The sequence below is a fragment of the Mesoplodon mirus genome (genome assembly GCF_964341445.2).
Source record: "Mesoplodon mirus genome assembly, chromosome: 14".
In the NCBI taxonomy this organism is placed as follows: domain Eukaryota; kingdom Metazoa; phylum Chordata; class Mammalia; order Artiodactyla; family Ziphiidae; genus Mesoplodon; species Mesoplodon mirus.
Window position 1 is genome coordinate 84,341,872 of NC_138990.1, and position 21,044 is coordinate 84,362,915.

The 21,044-nt window shown below is 42.8% G+C and overlaps 1 protein-coding gene across 1 annotated transcript in view; it reads right to left on the reverse strand.

Moving 5' to 3' along the window:
* Positions 1–19,504, reverse strand: part of TGFA (transforming growth factor alpha) — a 103,885-nt gene extending 84,381 nt beyond the window's left edge. Inside the window, exon 1 of the mRNA XM_082641934.1 lies at positions 19,442–19,504. Coding sequence (XP_082498060.1) covers positions 19,442–19,481 — 40 coding nt within the window. The 5' untranslated portion in view covers positions 19,482–19,504. The remainder of the gene's footprint in view (positions 1–19,441) is intronic.
* Between the last annotated feature and the right edge of the window lie 1,540 nt (positions 19,505–21,044).

The window sequence follows — 21,044 nt, forward strand, 5'->3', positions numbered from 1 at the left end:
GATGTCTAGGAAGTGTGAACTAAAGAAGGTGACACTCAAACTCCTATTTGAGCAGGAGCATTTTATACAGACTTTGTGGAATATAGGTTCTTTCGTTCTGGAATAACAAGACACCATTAAAACTTTTCTGTGATGACAGTTCTCCAAGAAATAATGCAGACACTGGAGCATTTTCTTCATCATGGGTGTGTGCATAGATAAAGTCATCACAGATGTCCTTTCTGAACAGGTGACATCTAACAAAGACCTGAATAAAATGAGGGAAGCAGTCCTGCAAAAATGTGGAAGAAGAGCAGTCAAAACTGAAGGAACAGCAGGTGCAAAGGTCCTGAGGTGGGAATGAACTTAGCATGTTCAAGAAAGAGCAGGAAGGCTGGTGCAGCTGGACGACAGCAGTGGGAAACGAGGGTGGAAGGATGCCAGGCAGGTGTCTGTCACAGGGAGCACTAGGAATCTGAATTTTTCCAAGCTGGGCAGCCACTGGACGGTTTTGAGAAGAGGAGCCACAGCATCTGATTAGATGGATCACTCAGGGTACTGAGAACAGAAGAGGCCTTATAGAGGCAAGACTGGAAACCAGAGGAATGGATGAGGCTACGGCAGTCCAGGCGGAAGATGAGAGGGACATCTGGGAGGGCATGAGGAGTGGTCGGGTGTAGAACAGAATCAGAGCCAGCAGGACTCGGGAACTCGGGAGGGCTGAGTGTGGGACCTCCTCTCCTCACCCCATCTCTACCTCTACTATTTCCTTGCCTTCTTTACCTTCAAGACCAGCTCAAACATCAATGTCTTCAAAAACCTTTCCTGACCACCTCAGATGGAGGACCCCATCTCCCTCAAAAAATTAAAATAGCAAGCAAATGAGTCAACAGGAACACAGGTCTGAAGAAACCCATTCGCAAGTGCCAACAAGCACCAAAGCCACATAAGTCAATCTCATCTTGGTCCTGATGTTCTCACATTTCTCTAAAGAGTGTTCATTAACAGGGCCCAGCCAGGGTCTGTCCACTACCCCCAAGATCCTCCAGGATGCTACAAATTGGAATGAAGGCTCTGGCCCTGCTCATCCCCAGACAGGTGCTAGGAATCTCAGTCCAAGGGAACCCCAGGCTTACCTGTGAGACTCACATTCAACATCCAGGATAAGTTAGGGTCCAGACAACAATGGCTATGCCCAAGGCTTTCTGGAGGCTCACACAGTATCTAATCCTGCTCACCGTACACCCCTCTGCTACCACCCCCGGGGTGGCCTAAAGCATCCCAGACTCAGAAGTGAAGGGCCCGCGAGGAGCACAGCGAACAGGCTCCGAGCCAATCTGTGACCAGAGCACAAGCAGCTGCAAACGTACAGACCCAGACACCATTCTCTGCTCCGGGTTTCTCTGCCCCACAAGTCCTGCCTCTGCCGCAACCTCTGTGCCCCATGTGGACACAGCCCTTCTCTCTACTTTCTTTCTTATCCCCTCATGGTGCCTGTGCGGGACGATTAAACAGGGATGGTCACCCCCACTGATGCGGGTGTAAGGATGCTGATGACTGCTGGGGCGGGAGTGCCATGACATGCTACATACCCTCTAGGTAAAGGAATCCCTCCCTCTAAGAAAGCGAGATATCAGTGTTCCCTTCTGACTAGCAGGCAAGCCAGGACACTCCTGCTAATAACCCAATGAGGGCCCAAGATCGGCAGACATGAACATCAACACAGAGCTTTGTCATCCAGCGTTACCTGTGGTTTTCTGCTTCTTACTTTGAAGGTAGGCAAATACCCCCGTGTCCTGAACGACAACAGGATGTACCAGTCCATACCCTCACAGGCTCTCTGCCTTGCTGGATGCTAATCCTGCCTAGCAGAACTCAGTAGCACTTCTACATGGTTATGGTATTAGGTTTATGGAACATATTTTAAAAATTAGAGTACTGTATTTTTTAAAAGGCAGGAAATGTAAGCAACACCAGTGGGAACATCTTCAACTAATTCCTTGGAGAAACATATGACTTTTTCTCATTCTTAAGAAAAACGGCCCACCATCTCAAGCAGGAATGCAAGTATATGTGACACCACCTCCACACTGGGTCCACAACAGACATTACTAATTGATCACAGCACTATTTCCCACTGAACTCAGATACAGCCTCCAAATCCTTAGAAACAGCCATTTCCAAGGGATCACAGTTGGCCTAGAAAATGGAACTATTTCCCACTTCTGCTCAAAAAATACCTGCTGCTATGTTAGTGATGTTTTGAAAGTTAGAGGTGGGGAGGGGAAGGAAAGAAAAGAGAAGTGAAGAGAGACTCTGGGGGGTAAATTATTTGTCATCAATAAAAACATAAGGATCAATCATTAAATGTTAGGTATTGTGTGAGGCACTGCAGAAGTTGAGGATGGGGGCAAGAGGAAATCTGAAATAAAAAGCCCATGAAGTAGGAAACGAAACCTCTAGATGAAACACATGCACACGTTCTCACACCCTTGCACACAATTATTGTCAATGGAGCAAGATGCCATCTGTTGGTATGGCTACAAATGAAAGTGGATTCTTCTTTTCTCCACCAGGATAAGGGAAGCAGTACCAGAGAATACCAGTAACTCTTCATACCAATGTGTCCACCTCCTCAAAGCAAAAGGTTTTTATATAAATCAAAGCCCTAGATTTTCAGAACATTTCTGCCTGTGAAGCCTCTGAAAATATCTCAGGTGATGAACAGCCCAGGTGAAAACAATGACTGAACCAATGATAAAAGAGGCTAAAGTGGAAGCAACCAAGAGCAGCACAGAGATAGGTAGTTAGAACAATGCAGATTTCTTTAATGCTTTCCAATTAACTTACTGGGAATCTAAACATGCTCATTCACAAAAGGTGATGACTTTATCTTCAAGGCCAAACAGTGAGGCCATTTGCCCACTTTTGCTCTGCTTACAGTAGAATCAGATGACATCACAGTCCCCAGAGAACATCCTTGGCTGAGCCAGGACGGCTTCTGGGGTCACAGCACGCTCAGAGATGAAGACCACACACCTACAAGGGGGTCTCACCTTGCAGGCTGACCCCCTCCCCCATTCACCAGAGCAGCTGGTACCTGCCTTGTTTAAGGAAGTATTTTTAAGGGAAGGTGCATATCATATCCTATTTCTTTAGGATAAAAAACATACCCCCCCCCCATAGCCCTGTGGTTCATTTCTCAAGGCTGAGAGCTCAGATAAGCTGTCCATCCACAGGGCGGGCTTGTGAGGGCTCTCAGCAGTGGGGGCTGCCTCTCCATCCTTGGCCCGTGAACAGTCACCCACTGGAGCAGAACCCTCTCCCTGCTTCACATGGTTCTTCCCACAGGAGCACAGAAAATGGTCGGAAAGCGTTCCCTGATTAGTAGGTGAAACACATGTGTGAATGATGAAGCACGTTTATTTTCTTCCTGCTGCAAAACAGCTAGGATTATTTCCCTAGTCTTTTCCTCGTTATCACACACCAGCCCCGTGCAATTTTGGTTCCTTGGGTTCTGAGGCACAAGCTGAAAAGATGAAGACATTTTGTCCCCAAAGGATTACCCTGCTCCAAAATGTTAAAGCTTTCTTTTTTTCTCTCCTGTTGAGTGTCACAACTAAAGAGCGTCAATCAGAGGAAGAAACGTTAGATAGCGGGTCACTAAGAGATTAGAAGATGCAGGCAAAGATCAAGGAAGCCTGCAGCCCAGTGTGGAGAACACCGTGGAAAATTCAAGGAGGCCCTCTGCTCTGAGAATATCAGGAGTTTTATAAGTAGCTACCATCTGTGTGGGTAACTCTCGGGGGACAGTTTAGTTTCTTGGCTCCCTTAAAACATCAACTTTTTCTCCCCCGTGGCCAACTGGATGGGCTTTAACACAATTCCCAGCTAGTTAACTTTTTCCTGAGAGGAGTCGCCACAGTAGAGGCAACCTACTTTAGGCAAACCAGAGATCTGAATGATTTAGATTTACAAACCAATTAAGGAGAGATTGTTCTAGAAAAGGATTATCAAATAAGGTCCTTTAAACAAGATACAGATTTTTTAAATCCCACATTTTTTTTCAGAAGCTCACTCGCTGCAAAAGAGGTCTGTCCCACTGGCTGCTTTGTGTGTTAGTAACACACTGACTGCCAGTGCATCTGACCCCATTACCTTTACCTACAGGGAAAAAAAAAATCACCTTGAATCAACCTTTGTCGACTGTCCACGCTGCGGCACTGTTCTAACACCTGGGCATCCGATACTCAACTGTCTATTCAGAGGTACAAAGGCCATCAAAAATGCTGCCAGCTGAATGAATGAAGTTCCTACACACAAGTGAAACAGTAAATGCTCTCTCTGTTCTGATCTGAGATTCTATCAAGTCTCGAATTTATTATTAGAGGCTCCCTGGTCACAACAAAATATATTTTAAGTCACACACACCTCATGTGGTTATCTGTCTTCTGAACATCTGAACTTTTGATTGAAGAAGGGGGGATAAAACCTCTACCACACTTGTTTCTCTACATTTCATGGCATTGCGAAGTAGTAATATTTCTTTTTAGCCAGCATGACAATTACCTTCATGGCAATTACTCTCAATATGTAAATATTATTTAGGGGAGCAGCTGTCTGAAAGCCTGATTACATTTAATGTCTACTACAAAATGGCACTCTCACACATGACTGATGCCAGGAACTTCAGTATCCACAGCATTCCATGGATGACCTGGAGAAGCAGAACAGCGGGAAGGCTAGGACAACAGGAAAGGGTCCTGGGTTCAAATCCTTGTCCTGCCACTTGCTGGCTGTAGGAACTTCGGCAAGTTACTTAACATTTTTGTGCGTCAGTTTCCTCATCTATAAAATGCGGATCATCACTGTATGTCACAGGATTGCTAGATGGGTTAAAGGAATGTGTGCGATATGTAAGGCACTTAAAGAAATTACCATGTGCCAGGCACTGTTCTAAGTACTGGCCATTATCTCCTCAAAGAGTGCCTTGCCCCATCATACCAAGAACGCTCATCTTTTCTTTTTTCATTTTGGCCGCACCACAAAGCTCGTGGGATTTTAGTTCCCCAGCCAGGGATTGAACCCGGGTCCTCAGCAGTGAGAGTGCAGAGTCCTAAACACTGGACCACCAGGGGAATTCCCTCAAGGACCCTCCTCTTGATCCCAAGGTATTCACTGTGTATCTCATGTCATACTGTGAAAAACTGTGTGTTTGCTTCTGCTACAATCTACAAAGAATTCAGGGGCTGGGGGCAAGGGCAATGGCCCTCTTTGCTTTAATATCACCAAACCCAGCAGAAGGTCTGATACACAGTTAAGTGTTTGCTGAAGTGAACAATCCATGTACAAAATAACCTAAGCAAACAAACAAACAGCAGCCCTCACCTTGAGCTGACAGATCTTAGTTTTGTTATTCATCCCTTGGGCTCTAGAAGTGAATAAAGTAGCTACCTTGAGTGAATTAAGAATAAAATGTTAGGCCCAGTTCACAAAAATCACAACTACTGTTTCATCATTTGGAGCTATTCTACATGGGATGACAGCTGAGATACTCCCAATGCCTCTGGTATTACTGTTAAGAGAAAAATGTCCTGCCTTTTATCTGAAATCCAATCCAATTTAGTTGAAAGGACTTTTTATTTTTCCCTCTGTTCCACAGTAGGGGAAAGGGGCACTTCACAAGAAAGTAAATCAATATTACATAGTGAGTTGATGTTTTTCTAAGTGTAAATCTCTGACTCTCAAGTGATTCACTGGGGCATAAGCAATCCATTCACCGAAACCTTCTACAACCTACAGAGGGTTCAAAATAAGAACTGATTTGAAAGGATGGCTTCAGTCAATGAAGGTCCCACTACCTTGATCCTAACAGAGCACTAGTCCAGGAACCTGGAGTAATGCCTTTTATATATTTTTCTCTCTCCACAAGGAAAGTTAAAACAGAGTTCTGCTTAATTAAGGAAGAAAGCTCTCCTCGTTCGCAGGTAGTAACGGAAGTTTTGCATTAACTACAGGTACCACATGTAGATAAAGGATTTACTAGTGATGATCTTCAGGCACTGGGAGACCCTGAATCATTAAAGAATCATTAAAGAATGATGAAATTACATAACAATTTTTAACCTGTATGCACCTAACAATAAAACATCACAATACGTGAGGCAAAAATGAATAGAACTACAAGGAGAAACAGATGAAACCACAATTACAGCTGAAGATTTCAACACCCCTCTTTCAGAAATGGACGAATCCAGCAGGCAGAAAACAAGAACACAGTTGAACTCAACGACACCATCAACCAACTGGATATAATGGACATCTATAGACTCCTTCACCCAGTGACAGCAGAATATGCATTCTTCTCAAGTTCACATGAACATTTACTGAGATAGACCACATTCTGGGCTATAAAACACACCTTGACACATTTAAAAGAAGAGAAATCATACAATGTCTGCTCTCAGACAATAAAGGAGTTAAACTAGAAATTGATAACAGAAATATAGCCAGAAAATCCCCACATACTGGAGATTAATCTAAATAACACATGGGTCAAAGAAGAAATCTCAAGAGAAGTCAAAAAGTATTTTGAAGTAAATAAAAATGGAAACACAACTCATCAGAATTTGTGGAATGCAGTGAAAGCAGTGTCTAGAGGGAAATTTATAGCACTGAATGAATATATTGGAAAAGAAGAAAAATTTAAAATCAATAATTAAGTTTTTACCTTAGGAAAACTTAGAAAAAGGCAAATTATATCCAAAGGAAGCAGAAGAATGATGAAGATATTCATTTTAGTTACTATTCTGCTCTAAGTATCTGAAAATTAGTCATCCACATGGGACAGTACTTCTCAAACTTTTCCATTAAAACCCCCAAAATGGCAAAGAGAAGGAACTCATACCCGCTCCTCTAGAGTCTGGGGGCACAGCCTGAAACAATCGAAGTGAAAAAAAAAATCACAATTTATTTGAAGTCTTGTATCCGAAAAATTAATTATGACATTTCAATCTTGCATTCTATTTGCTAATATATCTGAGTTTGTTTTAATATATAAAACAATGTTATGACTTTCCAGTGAGGTTCCTTTCTGATTAATTATTTCCTTTACTATGTCATGGGAGATGTGCCAGGTTTGGTCTGTGGCTCCAGGTATGCCATGGCAGATTCCACCGTCCTCCCATTTGAGAAGGCGACATGAAAATATACAGTGTCAGTTAACCAGAATGTCACATGGAGTGAGGACTGCAGGCCTGCCTCATGTCCCCCAACTCCTGCAAAGCACAAAGTTCCAGAAAAAATAGGAGGGCAGAGGCAGGTTCACCATGCCTTTCAGGACAGTGAGACTCAATGCCCACCCAATGCCTGCCTACTTCTCAAGATTTTTCTGCCCCAGGTTCCTGGGGCAATAACACATTACCAGCCCCAAAGAATGGTTCATTACAGGGTGAGCCTCAGATTAATGGAACAGAACAGGAACTCCAAAAAGACTCGAGTACACCTAAGAAAGTCTCAAGTGACAAAAGTGGGATTCGAAATCAGTGAGTAGAGAATAAATCCAACAAATGGTGTTTGAGGAACCGGATCATTTCGACAAAAAGGCAAGTTAGATTTTTATCTCACATCTTACACCAAAATGCATTCCCAAAGAAGTGAAATTTAAATCCAAAAAGTAACAACATAAAAGTACAAGGGGAAATGAGAGATCAGAGAGTCATAGTAAATCCCTTCCTACCACAAGACAAAAGTAGAAATCACAAAGAAATAATGAACAGATTTTAAGTCCTTAAAGGTTAAAAACAAAAACAAAACCATACTTCTGTAAACCCAAACATACACACATATGTAAATTTAAATGACAAAATAAAGAAAATATTTAATGTATCTTTTACAAAACTGTTTACAAATCAATGAGAAGATAATTCACCCACCCAAAACGTGACCTGAGGACAGAAATGGGTAAGTCCCAAGAAAAGAAATTCAAATACTCAAACATGAAAAAGCATTCAATTGTAGCAGACTTTGGTTTTAGCCAAAGAAACACAAATTAAAACAAGGAGATACCATTTTGCCAACATGATTAGCAAAGTCTAGAAAATGATAATATTCATCCTAGGCAAGTTTGCTGCTGATAAACAGGCAGTCACACATAGGACAGAAGTATAAATTTGTCTACCTTTTCTGGAAGGCAGATTGTCAAAACATACTGAGAGGTGAAAAAGTGTGTACCTTTTGACCTAGTAATCCATTTCTGGGGATTTGACCATAGAAAATAATTCAAAGATGCTGGTAATGTTTAGCTGTAAACATTTTCATTTCAGGTTTGAATCTTTAAAAGTTTGAAACAACCTACCTCTCTATCAATAAGGGGTGGATAAATGAATAATGACAGAGCTGTGTAATGGAATGCGTTAGTCATTAAGACTAGATTGATAGATACATTTGTATCTTTGCCACAGAAATATTTTCTCCATACACCGTAAGTGAAAAGCAGATTTCAAAATACCAAATGCCATTTTTGAAGGAAAAAGAGTGAATATACAAATATATCCGTAACCACACACAGAAACGGATCTGGTAAGATCCCTGACAGTTCAACCTCGTAAGAGGATGTCTCTGATGAGCTGAATGTGCGGGTGTTTTCTAGATACTTTTGTTTGTAGATTCTGATTTCTATTTCGCTGTGGGAAAAGAATGATTAGTATTTAGCGAGGCTGGCAGACAAGGAGGGCACCGAGCGGCCCACATGGGAGGTGGCGACCAGAGGCTGTGTGTTCTGGTAACACTAAGTGGCCCGCACTGGGGCCAGCACATAAGATGTGTTTGTTTGGGTTTTTTTTTTTTTTTGGTGGGGGCGGGGGGGGACATGGGAGTCTTTGATGAGGTTTAGGGAGAGTCCAGATCCAGAAGGATTCCCCATCAATGTGATCTATGAGTTTACCTCACCTCCCTAAAAAAATGCTCAGGCCCCGGGCTTGCTTTCATTCTAGTTCAGGGACCTATGATTCATCCCCTGAAACTCTAATTATAACACCCAAGGTCTGCTATGTGCAAAAACATCTGTCATTGTTCAAATGTGCTAGCAGGGAGTGTGTACGGCACACAAACCGGCCTGTTGATGTGTTCCTTCAATGCAAAAGTGGTAACCCAGAAACCAGTCCCAGGTGAGAAGTGCCCAAGCCCAGAGTTTCCAGCTGAGCTCAGTGACAAATAAAGTGACCAGGTTATGTCCCTCAGCAGCTCACATGCGAATTCCTCAAAGCCACCGCCACGGTGAAAGTTACAAGTCTTACGTGTTTTCTTTCAACCAAGAAAAGTATCCTAAGTTTGTGTTTTCCCTGTTGCCAAGGCCTGGCAGAGGGAGGGGAGCAGGGTGTGTAATTGCAAACCGCTCGTTTATCAGCTTTGGCTGCTTTTGTGTCACCACTTTACGTGTACCATTTAGCCAGTTAATCTCCCGTACCTCTTGGAAGTATAGTAGTTACACAGAGAGTGCCTCAGCCCTGGAAAGAGATGACGAAAGAGCCATCAAGGTATATCTATTCTCTAAGCACCCAGGAGAATTGTTTACTAACCTCATTCAAACTCAGATTAGAGGCCTAAAATCCAAGAGGAAGACATGGTCTCTTTGTCAGAACCCAACATTTTTTTACCTAGAAGTACTGATCTTAAAAACAAATGAAAAAAATAAACAAAAAGCAAATGAGCAAACAACAGAAATGTCCCATTTGCTCCAAACACTACAGTAACATCTAATGGACACAACAGTGTCTCTGGAGGTTTTTAAACTTTTGAAAGCTTAAGAAACCATCAGGAAGCTACTTAGCAGCCTCTGCTAGAAATCACAGTGCCATGTGTCATCCAAGTCAGAAATGGCATTATTACAACAACTTTGGCACATGCATTTATGCAAATAAACCATCAGATATGAAGCTTTGACTTGAATTTGGTTGATGATTAAAAAGAAGTTTTTCTTCAAAATATCATTATCAAGAAAAACAAATTAAAAATATATTTTATTTGGGGGGACCTAAGTGTTTACTTTGCTTCATATTTGGTAAAGTCATATTAACTGAGGTTGCAGGTGCAAAAGAAAACTTTTTAATTAAAAGGAGATCATTTATAAATCTGTGCTAAAGCTTTAGAAATCTGAATTGAATAGACTGTGAGGAAAATAAATAATTACCAAAAACACCTAAAGAAGTAGAAAACTTGAACTGATCACTAAAAAGGAACCAAGCTCAAAAGTTTCATAAGCAATTTCTTTCAAGCTTACAAGAACCATTTGATTTCCATGATATTTCAGCTACTCCAGAGCGTAAAACAGATGGAACATTTTAATATTTATTTTAGAAAGCTGACATAACACTGATATCAAAACCTAAAAAAGAAAAAAGGCCCCAAATACTTCAGAACAGATCAAATCTAGCAGTAGATACAGAGAATAATACCACACAACCAAGAAGGTTCATTCCAGGAATTTAAGAGTGGCTTTAATTTAACTGAGTCAATAAATATCCTCAAAACATTTGGAAAAACAACAACACATTATCTCCCCTGCTTTAAAAAAACAAAGCAAAATACCATAACTTTTAGTAAGTTATGAAGAGAAGTATATTTTACTAACATGATAAAGTTTATATATATATACAAATACAAATATACAGTCACATATATATGTATATTATATATAAATAACTGAAAAGTCAGCCTCTTGTGTGACTTAGTTAAATGCTACAAACATTAGCAGTACATCAAGAAAAATACAAGGGTATCTACTGCCTTTAAAAAAAATGTTGTTCTTAAAATTCTAGTCAGCATGATAAGAAAAAGTAATGAGATGAAAATATAAAAGGAAAGAGGCAAAGTTATCACTATTCAAAATTACATGATCATCTACATAAGAAACCTGAATCAACTGAAAGACTATTAAAATTAACAAAACCCATCACAAAATACAGTTGATCCTTGAACAACAGAGGTTTGAACTGTGTGGGTCCATTTATATGTGAGGGTTTTTTTTGATAGTAAATACCACACTACTACATGATCCAGGTAATTGAGTCTGCCCATGGGGAACCTTGGAAATGGAGAAACTGGTGATGTGAGGGCTGACCATAAATTAAAGGTGTATTTTTGGAGGGTTGGCCCCCTAATCCTTGTGTTGTTCAGGGGTCAACTGTAAATATAATTCTTAAAAAGCTTTTAGATAGAGAAATGCAAATCAAAACTACAATGAGGTATCACCTCACACCAGTCAGAATGGCCATCATCAAAAAATCTACAAACAATAAATGCTGGAGAGGGTGTGGAGAAAAGGGAACCCTCCTGCACTGTTGGCAGGAATGTAAACTGATACAGCCACTATGGAGAACAGTATGGAGGTTCCTTAAAAAACTAAAACTAGAACTACCATATGACCCAGCAGTCCCACTGCTGGGCATATACCCTGAGAAAACCATAATTCAAAAAGAGTCACGTATCACAATGTTCATTGCAGCTCTATTTACAATAGCCAGGGCATGGAAGCAACCTAAGGGTCCATCGACAGATGAATGAATAAAGAAGATGTGGCACATATATATAATGGAATATTACTCAGCCATAAAAGGAAACGAAATTGAGTTATTTGTAGTGAGATGGATGGACCTAGAGTCTGTCATACAGAGTGAAGTAAGTCAGAAAGAGAAAAATACCATATGCTAACACATATATATGGAATCTAAAAAAAAAAAAAAAGGTTATGAAGAACCTAGGGGCAGAATGGGAATAAAGACGCAGACCTACTAGAGAATGGACTTGAGGATACGGGGAGGGGGAAGGGTAAGCTGTGACAAAGTGAGAGAGTGGCATGGACATATATACACTACCAAACGTAAAATAGATAGCTAGTGGGAAGCAGCCACATAGCAAAGGAAGATCAGCTCAGTGCTTCGCAACCACCTAGAGGGGTGGGATAGGGAGGGTGGCAGGGAGGGAAGCGCAAGAGGGAAGAGATATGGGGATATATGTATATGTATAGTTGATTCACTTTGTTATAAAGCAGAAACTAACACACCATTGTAAAGCAATTATACTCCAATAAAGATGTTAAAAATAAATACATAAATAAATAATTTTTTTAAAAAGCTTTTAGATATCAATAACCAATTAGAATACAAAGCAGCGGAAAAGGTCTCCCCCACTAGAATACAAGATCCATGAGAACAGGGATCAGTCTTGGCTGATTCCCTAGCACCTAGAAGCAGTTGCAGCACAGAATAGGTGCTCAATAAATATTTGTAGACTACCTGAATGAACAAGTTCACAACAAGGGCAAAAGTACAAAATAGAAGAACCAAACTGAACTCCCACAAACAGATTCAAGTACTTAGAAGAATTTAGCATATGATAAAAAATGGAATTTCAAACCACAGTAGGAAGGATAGATTATTTCACAAATGACAACTGAGAATATTAACTGGTTGGCTGTTTTAAAAAAAATGAAACATGAGTTGTATTGATACCTCACACCATACATTACAATAAATTACAGGTAGATTAGCTCAATATAATGAGACCACTGAAGAATTAGAGGAAAAAAATAAGTAAATGTTTGCCTCAACTTAGGATAGGGAAGGTTTTCCTAATTATACAAGCAAAGGTAGAAAGCTTAAGGGGAAAGATTTATAGTTTCTGTTACATAAAAACAAAAACCTGAGGCATGTCAAAAATAGTATAAACAAAACAGTAAAAGACAAACAATAATGAACACTTGCCAAGTATTAACAACCTTTTAACATAAAGTGTGTTATAAAGTTCTAAGAAAAGGATGACCCATCAATAAGAAGACATTTTGAAAAGGTTAAGATGCAAATAACAGGATGACAAATGACGCACAAACTTACTCACCCTGACAATTATTAAATATGAAATTGGGCTGGGATTTTTTTTCTCCAATCAACTTGGTAAATGTTAAAACTAACTTTTGGTTATAGAAGAATCTAGAAAGTAAGCATTCATATACTGCTAGTGGGAGAAAAAGCCAATTTCTAGAAACTTATCCTAAATAATCAAAGATGAGCCAAACATTTATGTACAAGAATGTCTGTTGTGTCATTTATGTTCCTTGACTTTAGCATTATAAATTCAATATATGCTTGTTATAAAAAATGAATCAATTCAAACCATGGCCCAACACTATACATCTGGTTCTAGAACCTGCCTTTTTGATTTTAATATTTCATAAAAACCTTTATTCTGTTAAATAGATACATAATAAATAATTGTATTCATACATAAAAATATCTTATGTAAGGAATCTCCTTAAAAAACTATAACAGTGTGGTACTGGCAACTTGTTTACTATTATAAACAAGTCAATAATCATCAGCCTTTACATTTTTCTTCATACTTTTAGGCAAGTATTTTTGTAGCATATATATCAAAAAGTGAAATTGATGACCCAAATTATACCCACGTAAAACTGACAGCTATTGTCACGTTGACTTCCAAGAGAAGCTGTATCAATTTATATTCCCAACAGCACTGTGTGGATTATTCATAACAGTGAGAAATAAGAAAAATCTATATGTCCAAAGGGCTTCAAAATTATAGTAAACATAATCAAGGGATTATTTCCCAGCCACTAAGAATGATGTTATGGATGAATGTTAAATGATATAAAAATGTTTATCATGAAAGATGGTTAAGTTACAAAAATAAGTTAAACAGTGTGAGCCTCTTGGAATTCATACAAGTTTTTAAAGAATATCTATTGACCTATACATTAATCCATCAGGCTGTGCAATGGAATGTTAATCATAGTTATCTTTGGGTGGTGGAATTACAGGCCATCAAAATAACTTTTCTCTTATGCTTTCCTGAATTTTCTATGTTCTAGAGAAAAAAATATGTTTTTGCAATCAAAAAGAAATCATAATCTATTTTAAAAAAATAAAACACTCTCTGAAAACTAGTTGTATAGAAGAATTTATATGCAACCATTCTTGATTATCATAATGAAGAGTTTTTCAGGATAAATGTTACCTACCCAGCCAAGTGTTTGCCAACTGAATCAACACTTGGAGTACCGGGCACCCCAAGGAGTCATCAGGTGCTCACTGGTCTCCCCTGAAGGTCAGCCTGTGCTCAGGGTGCCAAAGGCAAAGATGAAGACCAAGGGGCTCTGCCCTCAAGGAGCCCTCAAACTAGAAGGGAAGAGGGGGCAAGTACCAGCCAATGTTAGTTGAAGGCAGGACTTGGAGGGGTCAGGACACGCTGTTGAGGTTCCCAGCCAGAAAAGTTAACACATTCAAAAACTAAAACCAAAAGAGGAAAGGCAATAGCAGGCTGTAGCTATACAAAGTTATACAAGCTTGTTATACAAGGGAGTTATGTGTCAAATCTCTCCTAGAGGAAGCCCCAACCATCTGCAAGTACTTGAGAAGTGTAAACCCTAAGGTGGGGAAAACTAAAAGCTTTTCAAGGTAAGAGGACAGCAGAATACAAAGGACAAAACTACTGGGCATATAATACACTAGAGTAGGGAAGTGAAAGAAAATTTTGTTTCCTCTGACTTAAAAGAGAAAGAAATAAAAATACTAGCAAATACATAAAATTCCATTTCAATAAACTTCCTATTTTTTCTAAGCCCAGGTAACAACTATTCAAGTCATATTTAATACAACTAATTCATAATGCTTCAAAAGAATTTACCCAGATTTTTAGAGACGGTCTAAAGGGAATGTGCCTTGTGCTTAAAATGAAGAGTTCCTAAGACATGGTTCTTGTAGCCTAGATTTCTGGCTTTCCTGATTCTACGAAAGATTTTTATACTTGACATTTCACAGGAAAAAAGAAAAAAGCAAAACAAAAGTCACCATAAAAGTGCCCCAATCCTCTATCTACATGCAATCTAATACATACTAGCTTGAGCACAGAATTAAGTTGATACTTTAAAATGAGGGGATGAAAAATATTTGAAACGACAGCAAAACAACAGTCAATTTTTGGTGATCCACAAAAAAGAAAGCATGACATGATTAGCTTTGGTCAGCTTGAGTTTAATAACACGGGATCATTACATTTTCCATAGGTAAAGTACAAGAACATTTAGAACAGGTAAGAGTTCTCAGCATGACTTCTAACTCTGCTCTGGTAAACAAGACAGGCCGTAGAAGTGCCTTTAATAATGCTCATAAACCCACGGCGGCATTTAAAACATCAAACGTGCTTTAGACAAAATGCAACTCGTTAAGCTAGAAGCTTCCCTAACAGCACCGACTGTAGAGCGGTGGGTCTCAAAGTGTCCCTTTACTCTCCTCCCCACCAGCAGCACAAGCCACACTGGGGAACTTTTTACACACACCAACTCTCCCACCCCCTGCCCGGCCATCTGGTTTACCAAGCTCTCCAAGTGGTTGTAATTTGAGGGTACTGCTGTGGAACACACTACGGAGGTCGTGAGTGTGAAACCAGGCACAAGATGCCCAATTCAGTGTGTCAGGCCAGTTCCATTTTGTTTGACCCAACCTCCACTTCCCATCCCCTGTCACTTTTAGTGGGCAGCCCAAAGAGCAGGGCCTTGTTCAAAGCATACTTTCAAAAGAACTTTAGAGATAGGTCTAATGGAAAAACCATCTATTTTTCATATGTTACCACAGGAACATGAAGCATCATTTACTCCTATAAGAAAGGTCTCCTTTGCAGGGGACACTGAGTATTTACAGAAAGATCCCTTTATCCTAGGAAACCAGATTTTGGAAAAGTAAATACAGGAAACTCAGTCTCTAAGCCTTCCATATACACCTTTACAGCCCTTGTTCAAAGTGAACTTTCCCTAATTTCAGCTGCCCAATAATGAAAACATGTGTCCTGGGCAAACCTCCACTGTTCACTCTGAAAGACATCATTGCCAAGTAATGGAGAAGAGAACCGTCTTACTTCATGCCCCCTGCTGGTCCCTCAGCCCCGAATCCACAGGGAAGCTGACCTGTTTCCTCTCTACCCATCCTTCGTGGCATTTCGTGTCCTAGGACATCCTTCTTTTTTTTTTTTTTTTTTTTTTTTTTTTGCGGTACGCGGGCCTCTCACTGTTGTGGCCTCTCCCGCTGCGGAGCACAGGCTCCGGACGCGCAGGCTCAGCGGTCATGGGTCACAGGCCTAGCCGCTCCGCGGCATGTGGGATCCTCCCGGACCGGGGCACGAACCCGTGTCCCCTGCATCGGCAGGCGGACTCTCAACAACTGCGCCACCAGGGAAGCCCGGACATCCTTCTTTAGCCTACATTTAGTCCTACTTCTGGGAGCTGCCATAAAAATAATAATGCTTTTTTCTGGATGATAAGACCCGTTATAAAATCAATGTGATTTTGTGTGTAGTGTTAAAATTTATTTTTATTTATTTTTAAAGTTTACAAATAGCTTCAATGTTTACCATCTCATTTTATTCTCATAACAACCTGTGAAGTGGGTAGTTTTATTATTCTCACTTTATAGATAAGAAAACTGGAACTTAGTGCTGACTTCAATAAACAACTGACCACTGAACAGTAAGGAGGAAATACAAATGTTCTGCATCAAAAGTTAAAGAATTCACAAGGTCCAAAAGAACTCCCAAACTTTCCTGAAGTTGTCATCTGCCAAACGATATTTGCTAAAATCTCTGAGTAGGTTTCTAGTTTAGGTGGTATTTTCTGTCTTAGGAAGGGTGGGGAGATGGAAAATGAGATAAGTAAGACAAACTCTCAGTTACAGAATGGACATAACCTGCAATGATACCTGGAATTCTATGAGGTTCAAAGTGACAATGACGATGATTGATTAGACTCTTACTATGTGCTAGGCACCATTCTAGGTTCATTAATTACATTCAATGATCCTATTAATATCACCATTCTACAGATGAGGAAAACAAGGCACAAGGAAGCTAAGTAACTTGCCCAAGATTACACATCTTGCTCCCTTGACACAGGGAGGACCTGGAACTGGAGAAGCCAAGCCCCTGTGAGGTTTGCTCCGCCAATGACGGAAACCTAACATGGGAGTGCAGCCACCACAGGAACCTAGATTAAGTTCCCAGTGTTGCCATTTAAGCAACAGTCTCCACGTTCTCTTGGCCAAAACATCAATCAAGTAATCAGAAGAATCAGCTGAGACTCCTAATAGTTCCTTCTCAGACTGTTCCCATGGAGGTGGGGAAGGAGGGGAAAGACCACGGTTTTCTAGATCTTGATTACTGATGGAACACTGGCTGATTTGCCTGGAACTGCCTTCAACTAATTTAAGAAAAATTAGCGAGGAAAGCAGCTCTGGAGGAAATGTGCAGAATAAAGATGCACATGGCACTGACGGGTATTTAGTAATCTAGCAGAAAGTGAGGCAGGAGGCAGAAGTGGTAGTCAATGCACAGAACAACATTGGCTTTTTCTGGCCAAGTTCAATGGCTTTTTTTTTTTTAAGCAATATAAATAAAAAGGAATCCTCACTGGTGTAAGTTCCTCCTGCCTTCTTTTCCTCTACTTTTTTCAACTGCTCATAGTTTGGAACTGTATGAGCCAGCTTTCACATATTGATCAACCTTTGCAAATTTATACATCTTTTTCTTAAGGAAGGAAACAAAGATCAAGTTGAACTCAGGCAAAAGAGAAAAATTCCATGATGAATGAATGCAGTCTTCATGGGCAAGTATAGTATGATGGGGGGGGGAGGCAGGGGCAACTTTACAAAGCTTCCTCAAATTTGCTTACCTTCATTGTTTCTTGCCTCTGATTTTCACTGAATAACCTAAGACCGCCTTGAGATCCTGAGAGTCCAAAAGAAAACCCAATTAAAGCAATCTCCAGGGTATTCCACCCATCTCGACTCGAGGAAAAGTCCCAAACCTGGGAGATGCGACTACAGTGACCACAGTCAGGTGACTTTTAATATCCACATTCCTTCCACACTCTCGTAATTCTGGCCCAACTACCTACTAACTGTGGGACCATGTGCTTCACTTTCCTCCTCCATAAAATGGGGACGATAATACTTTCTTCATCAGGTTGGTGTGAAAATTAAATGAGTTAATACATGCACAGCACTTAGAACAGTACCTGGTACAGAGTAAGTGCTCAAAGAGTGTTAGCTATTATTATTATTACTATTAGCATTTGCAAAAAAAAAAATTACATAGGGACCCAAATACAGGAGGCTTCTACTGTATTGGTAATGTTTTACTGCTTTAACAAAAAATCTAAAATTAGAACCATCAATACAAAAATATAAAAAGGTCGTGGGAAAAGAAAAAAAGCCACTCAGAGTCATGCCACCTGTTGGTGAGTTTCAGGTGTGGGTACACCTCGGACAGCTGTGGAATCCCGTTCCACGGCTGCTCTGTATTTCCCTTCTATGATGCCTCCACTTCTGCTGCGGTTCTTAATCAGCGTTTCATGGGCAGGATTACGGGCGGGTCCATGAACCCCCTGAAACTGTACACGGAACTGGGTGGGGCTGCGGCTCTGGGCATTTTGCAGGGAGGGGTTCTACAGCTTTTCTCACGCTCTAATAAATGATCTTGTAGGGAGCAACTTGCTTTACAGGGTTAAACGCAGGAGATAGCGACTGAACAATTCATTTCACGGAGGCTACGGCAGTAACCAGGACTCCTGGGCTGTCAATCTGCTATCTCAACACGAGACCCGGCGCCGCGAGGGGCAAGAGCCGGCCGGGCAGTGACCTTCACCGTCGAAAATCTCACCGGCTCCCCAGACCCGACTTCCCCTCCCTTCCCCCATCCCTCGTTCTCTTCCAAGAACAAACTCAAAGGAAATCAGCAGCGCTTCGTCTAGGGTTTCACTCCTGCCCTCGGCTGACACTTAAATCACTTCTCCAAGGGAAGTTAATTAAAAGAACAATTAATCCGCACAAAAGTCCACCCTCAAAGCTCGAGAACTCTCAAAGTTAGAAGACCGAGGCGGCCCTGCTGATGGTGAACATCTGCCGGTCGCTGGGGCTCACGGGTAGGCGGCGGGTACGAAAGGGAAGCAGCCAAGGTCCGGCCGGAGGGTCGGACGCTGGCCACCCTCTGCGAGTCTACGCGCTACCGACGCCGGTGAAGACGGGCTTGGAGGCAGCCAGGTAAGCAGGTAGGTGTGGGCAAGTGTACGAGCACACAGAGAAGGCGGATTAAAGTTCAAGCCCGTTCACCCACCGCTCCCCCTTCCCCGGCGGGTGTTCTCACGCACCGCCCGGCGGCCACTTACCGGGGAAAGCCTGAGCGCTCGACGGTCCCTCTCTTTGGAATAGGCTCCCCCAGTTCCTAGTAAGCCCGACTGACTCCCCTTGCCTCCCAGCCTTCAAGCCTCGAAAAGCATTCGCTGCCCTCTCCTCTCCTAGGCGGGCGCAGAACACCCCCGGGAGAGAGAAGTGGAGGGGACAGGGGAAAGCGGGGTGTCGCGGAGGGCAGGTGCCACCGGGCGCGCAGCAGGCAGCGTACGTACCCAGCACGAAGAGGGCGAGCTGTCCAGCCGAGGTAACCATTTTACGAGCGGCGGGCGGCAGGCACTCCAGCCTTCTGCCCTACCTGAGGTGCCCAAGTGGCGAAGCGGCGCCGCGGTGCGGGGGAAAAAGGCGCCGGCGAGGAAGGGCCAGCCCCCGGCGCGGGCGGGCGGAGGGAGGACCGCGCGCCTCTGCTTGCACTCGCCCCGCCGCGCCGCCGGCCGGGCGGAAACGGGAAGACGGTTACCGTCACCTCCGCCACTCGGCTACTGGGCCCGGCGGACCACCTTCGCGCCCCGGTTGGGGGGGCCCCTCTAGGGGCAGGGGTGTGGGGGTGGAGCGGGGGTGTGGGTGGAGCACGGGCGGGGAGACTGCGTGCACCGTGCCGGGCCGGGCGGGGCGGGGCGGCGCGGCGCGACCCGGGAATCTCCGAGTCCGCGGCGCGAGCCGGGCACCCAGGCCGAGGGAAAGGCAGGAAGCGCGTGATTTCAGACACCACCCTCAAGACTAGCAGCTCAGTGCGGAGCCCGAGCGGCCGGGCGCAGTGGCCGCTTCTAGGTTCCAGGCGGGGGAGCGGAGCGGCCCTGGCGTCTGTCACTTGCGCCAACGGCAGCTGCCGTGGGCTCTCCCGGCCAAGGCACTGGGACTCGACCCGGAACGGGACCTGCGAGCTTCACCTGCCCCTGCCAAGACTTGCCCCAAGGAAAGTGCTCCCCAGAATCGAGCGAAGAATTTGTTCAACCAGATTTCCCACCTGCGCCCCCATCCGAGAGAACACTGGATTTTCGGGACGCCTGCCGCAGGAGCTCAGCCACCCCACGTTCTCAGGCGGCACGTTGTTAAGATCAGCGGGCTTTCGTGCATCTGGTCTAATGCTGACAATGAAGATAGGTCTTTGCTGTGGGGCACCTGGTTATCCATCACCACCAGTACCCCCAGACCACTCCACCCCATCCCCGCCACAGGCAGTCGAGGCCAAGAACAAGGTAGCATGCAGACATATGTCCCTGAGAGAGGATGTGTATGGGCGGGAGCTACCTGAGTGGTTCTTTCAAGGATTTGTGGCCTTGAGCTGGCCCCTGGTGCTGGAATTTGGGGAAGTAGAGGGAACAGAGGGAAGACATTCTGGGCAGAGAATGGAAGACTCATAGGTTCCCTGGGGACCATCCATAGGTGACAGTGTGCCCTTGAGAGGCTGTGACTGGTGTATTCTCCAGATGCCCCGAGCTCAAGGATTAAGGATTCTTCTGGTCCCTCTAGTCTACCTGCTCAGGGTAGACCCACTGTCCTTGAAGGGGCAGGGAGCAAAATCTCTTGCTGTTGCCTTGGCGCAATGCTCAGACTCTCAGAGTTGATGTTTGTTAAGTTTATTTCATAGGAGCTGAGTTTCAAAAAGGAAGCACTAGGCCATTGGCCTCAACATTTGAGCAGGAAACACCGTGTAGAAATGGATTTTGAAAACTGTAAATTTACTCTGAGAAACCATTCTTTGCAATACATTTGTCAGAGGATATTTTGCTGCTCTTTCAACCGTTAATGATTGGTGATGAGGGTTTCATGATAAGTCCTTGGGTACATCTTTTTCTAAGGCCACACCCATGCATG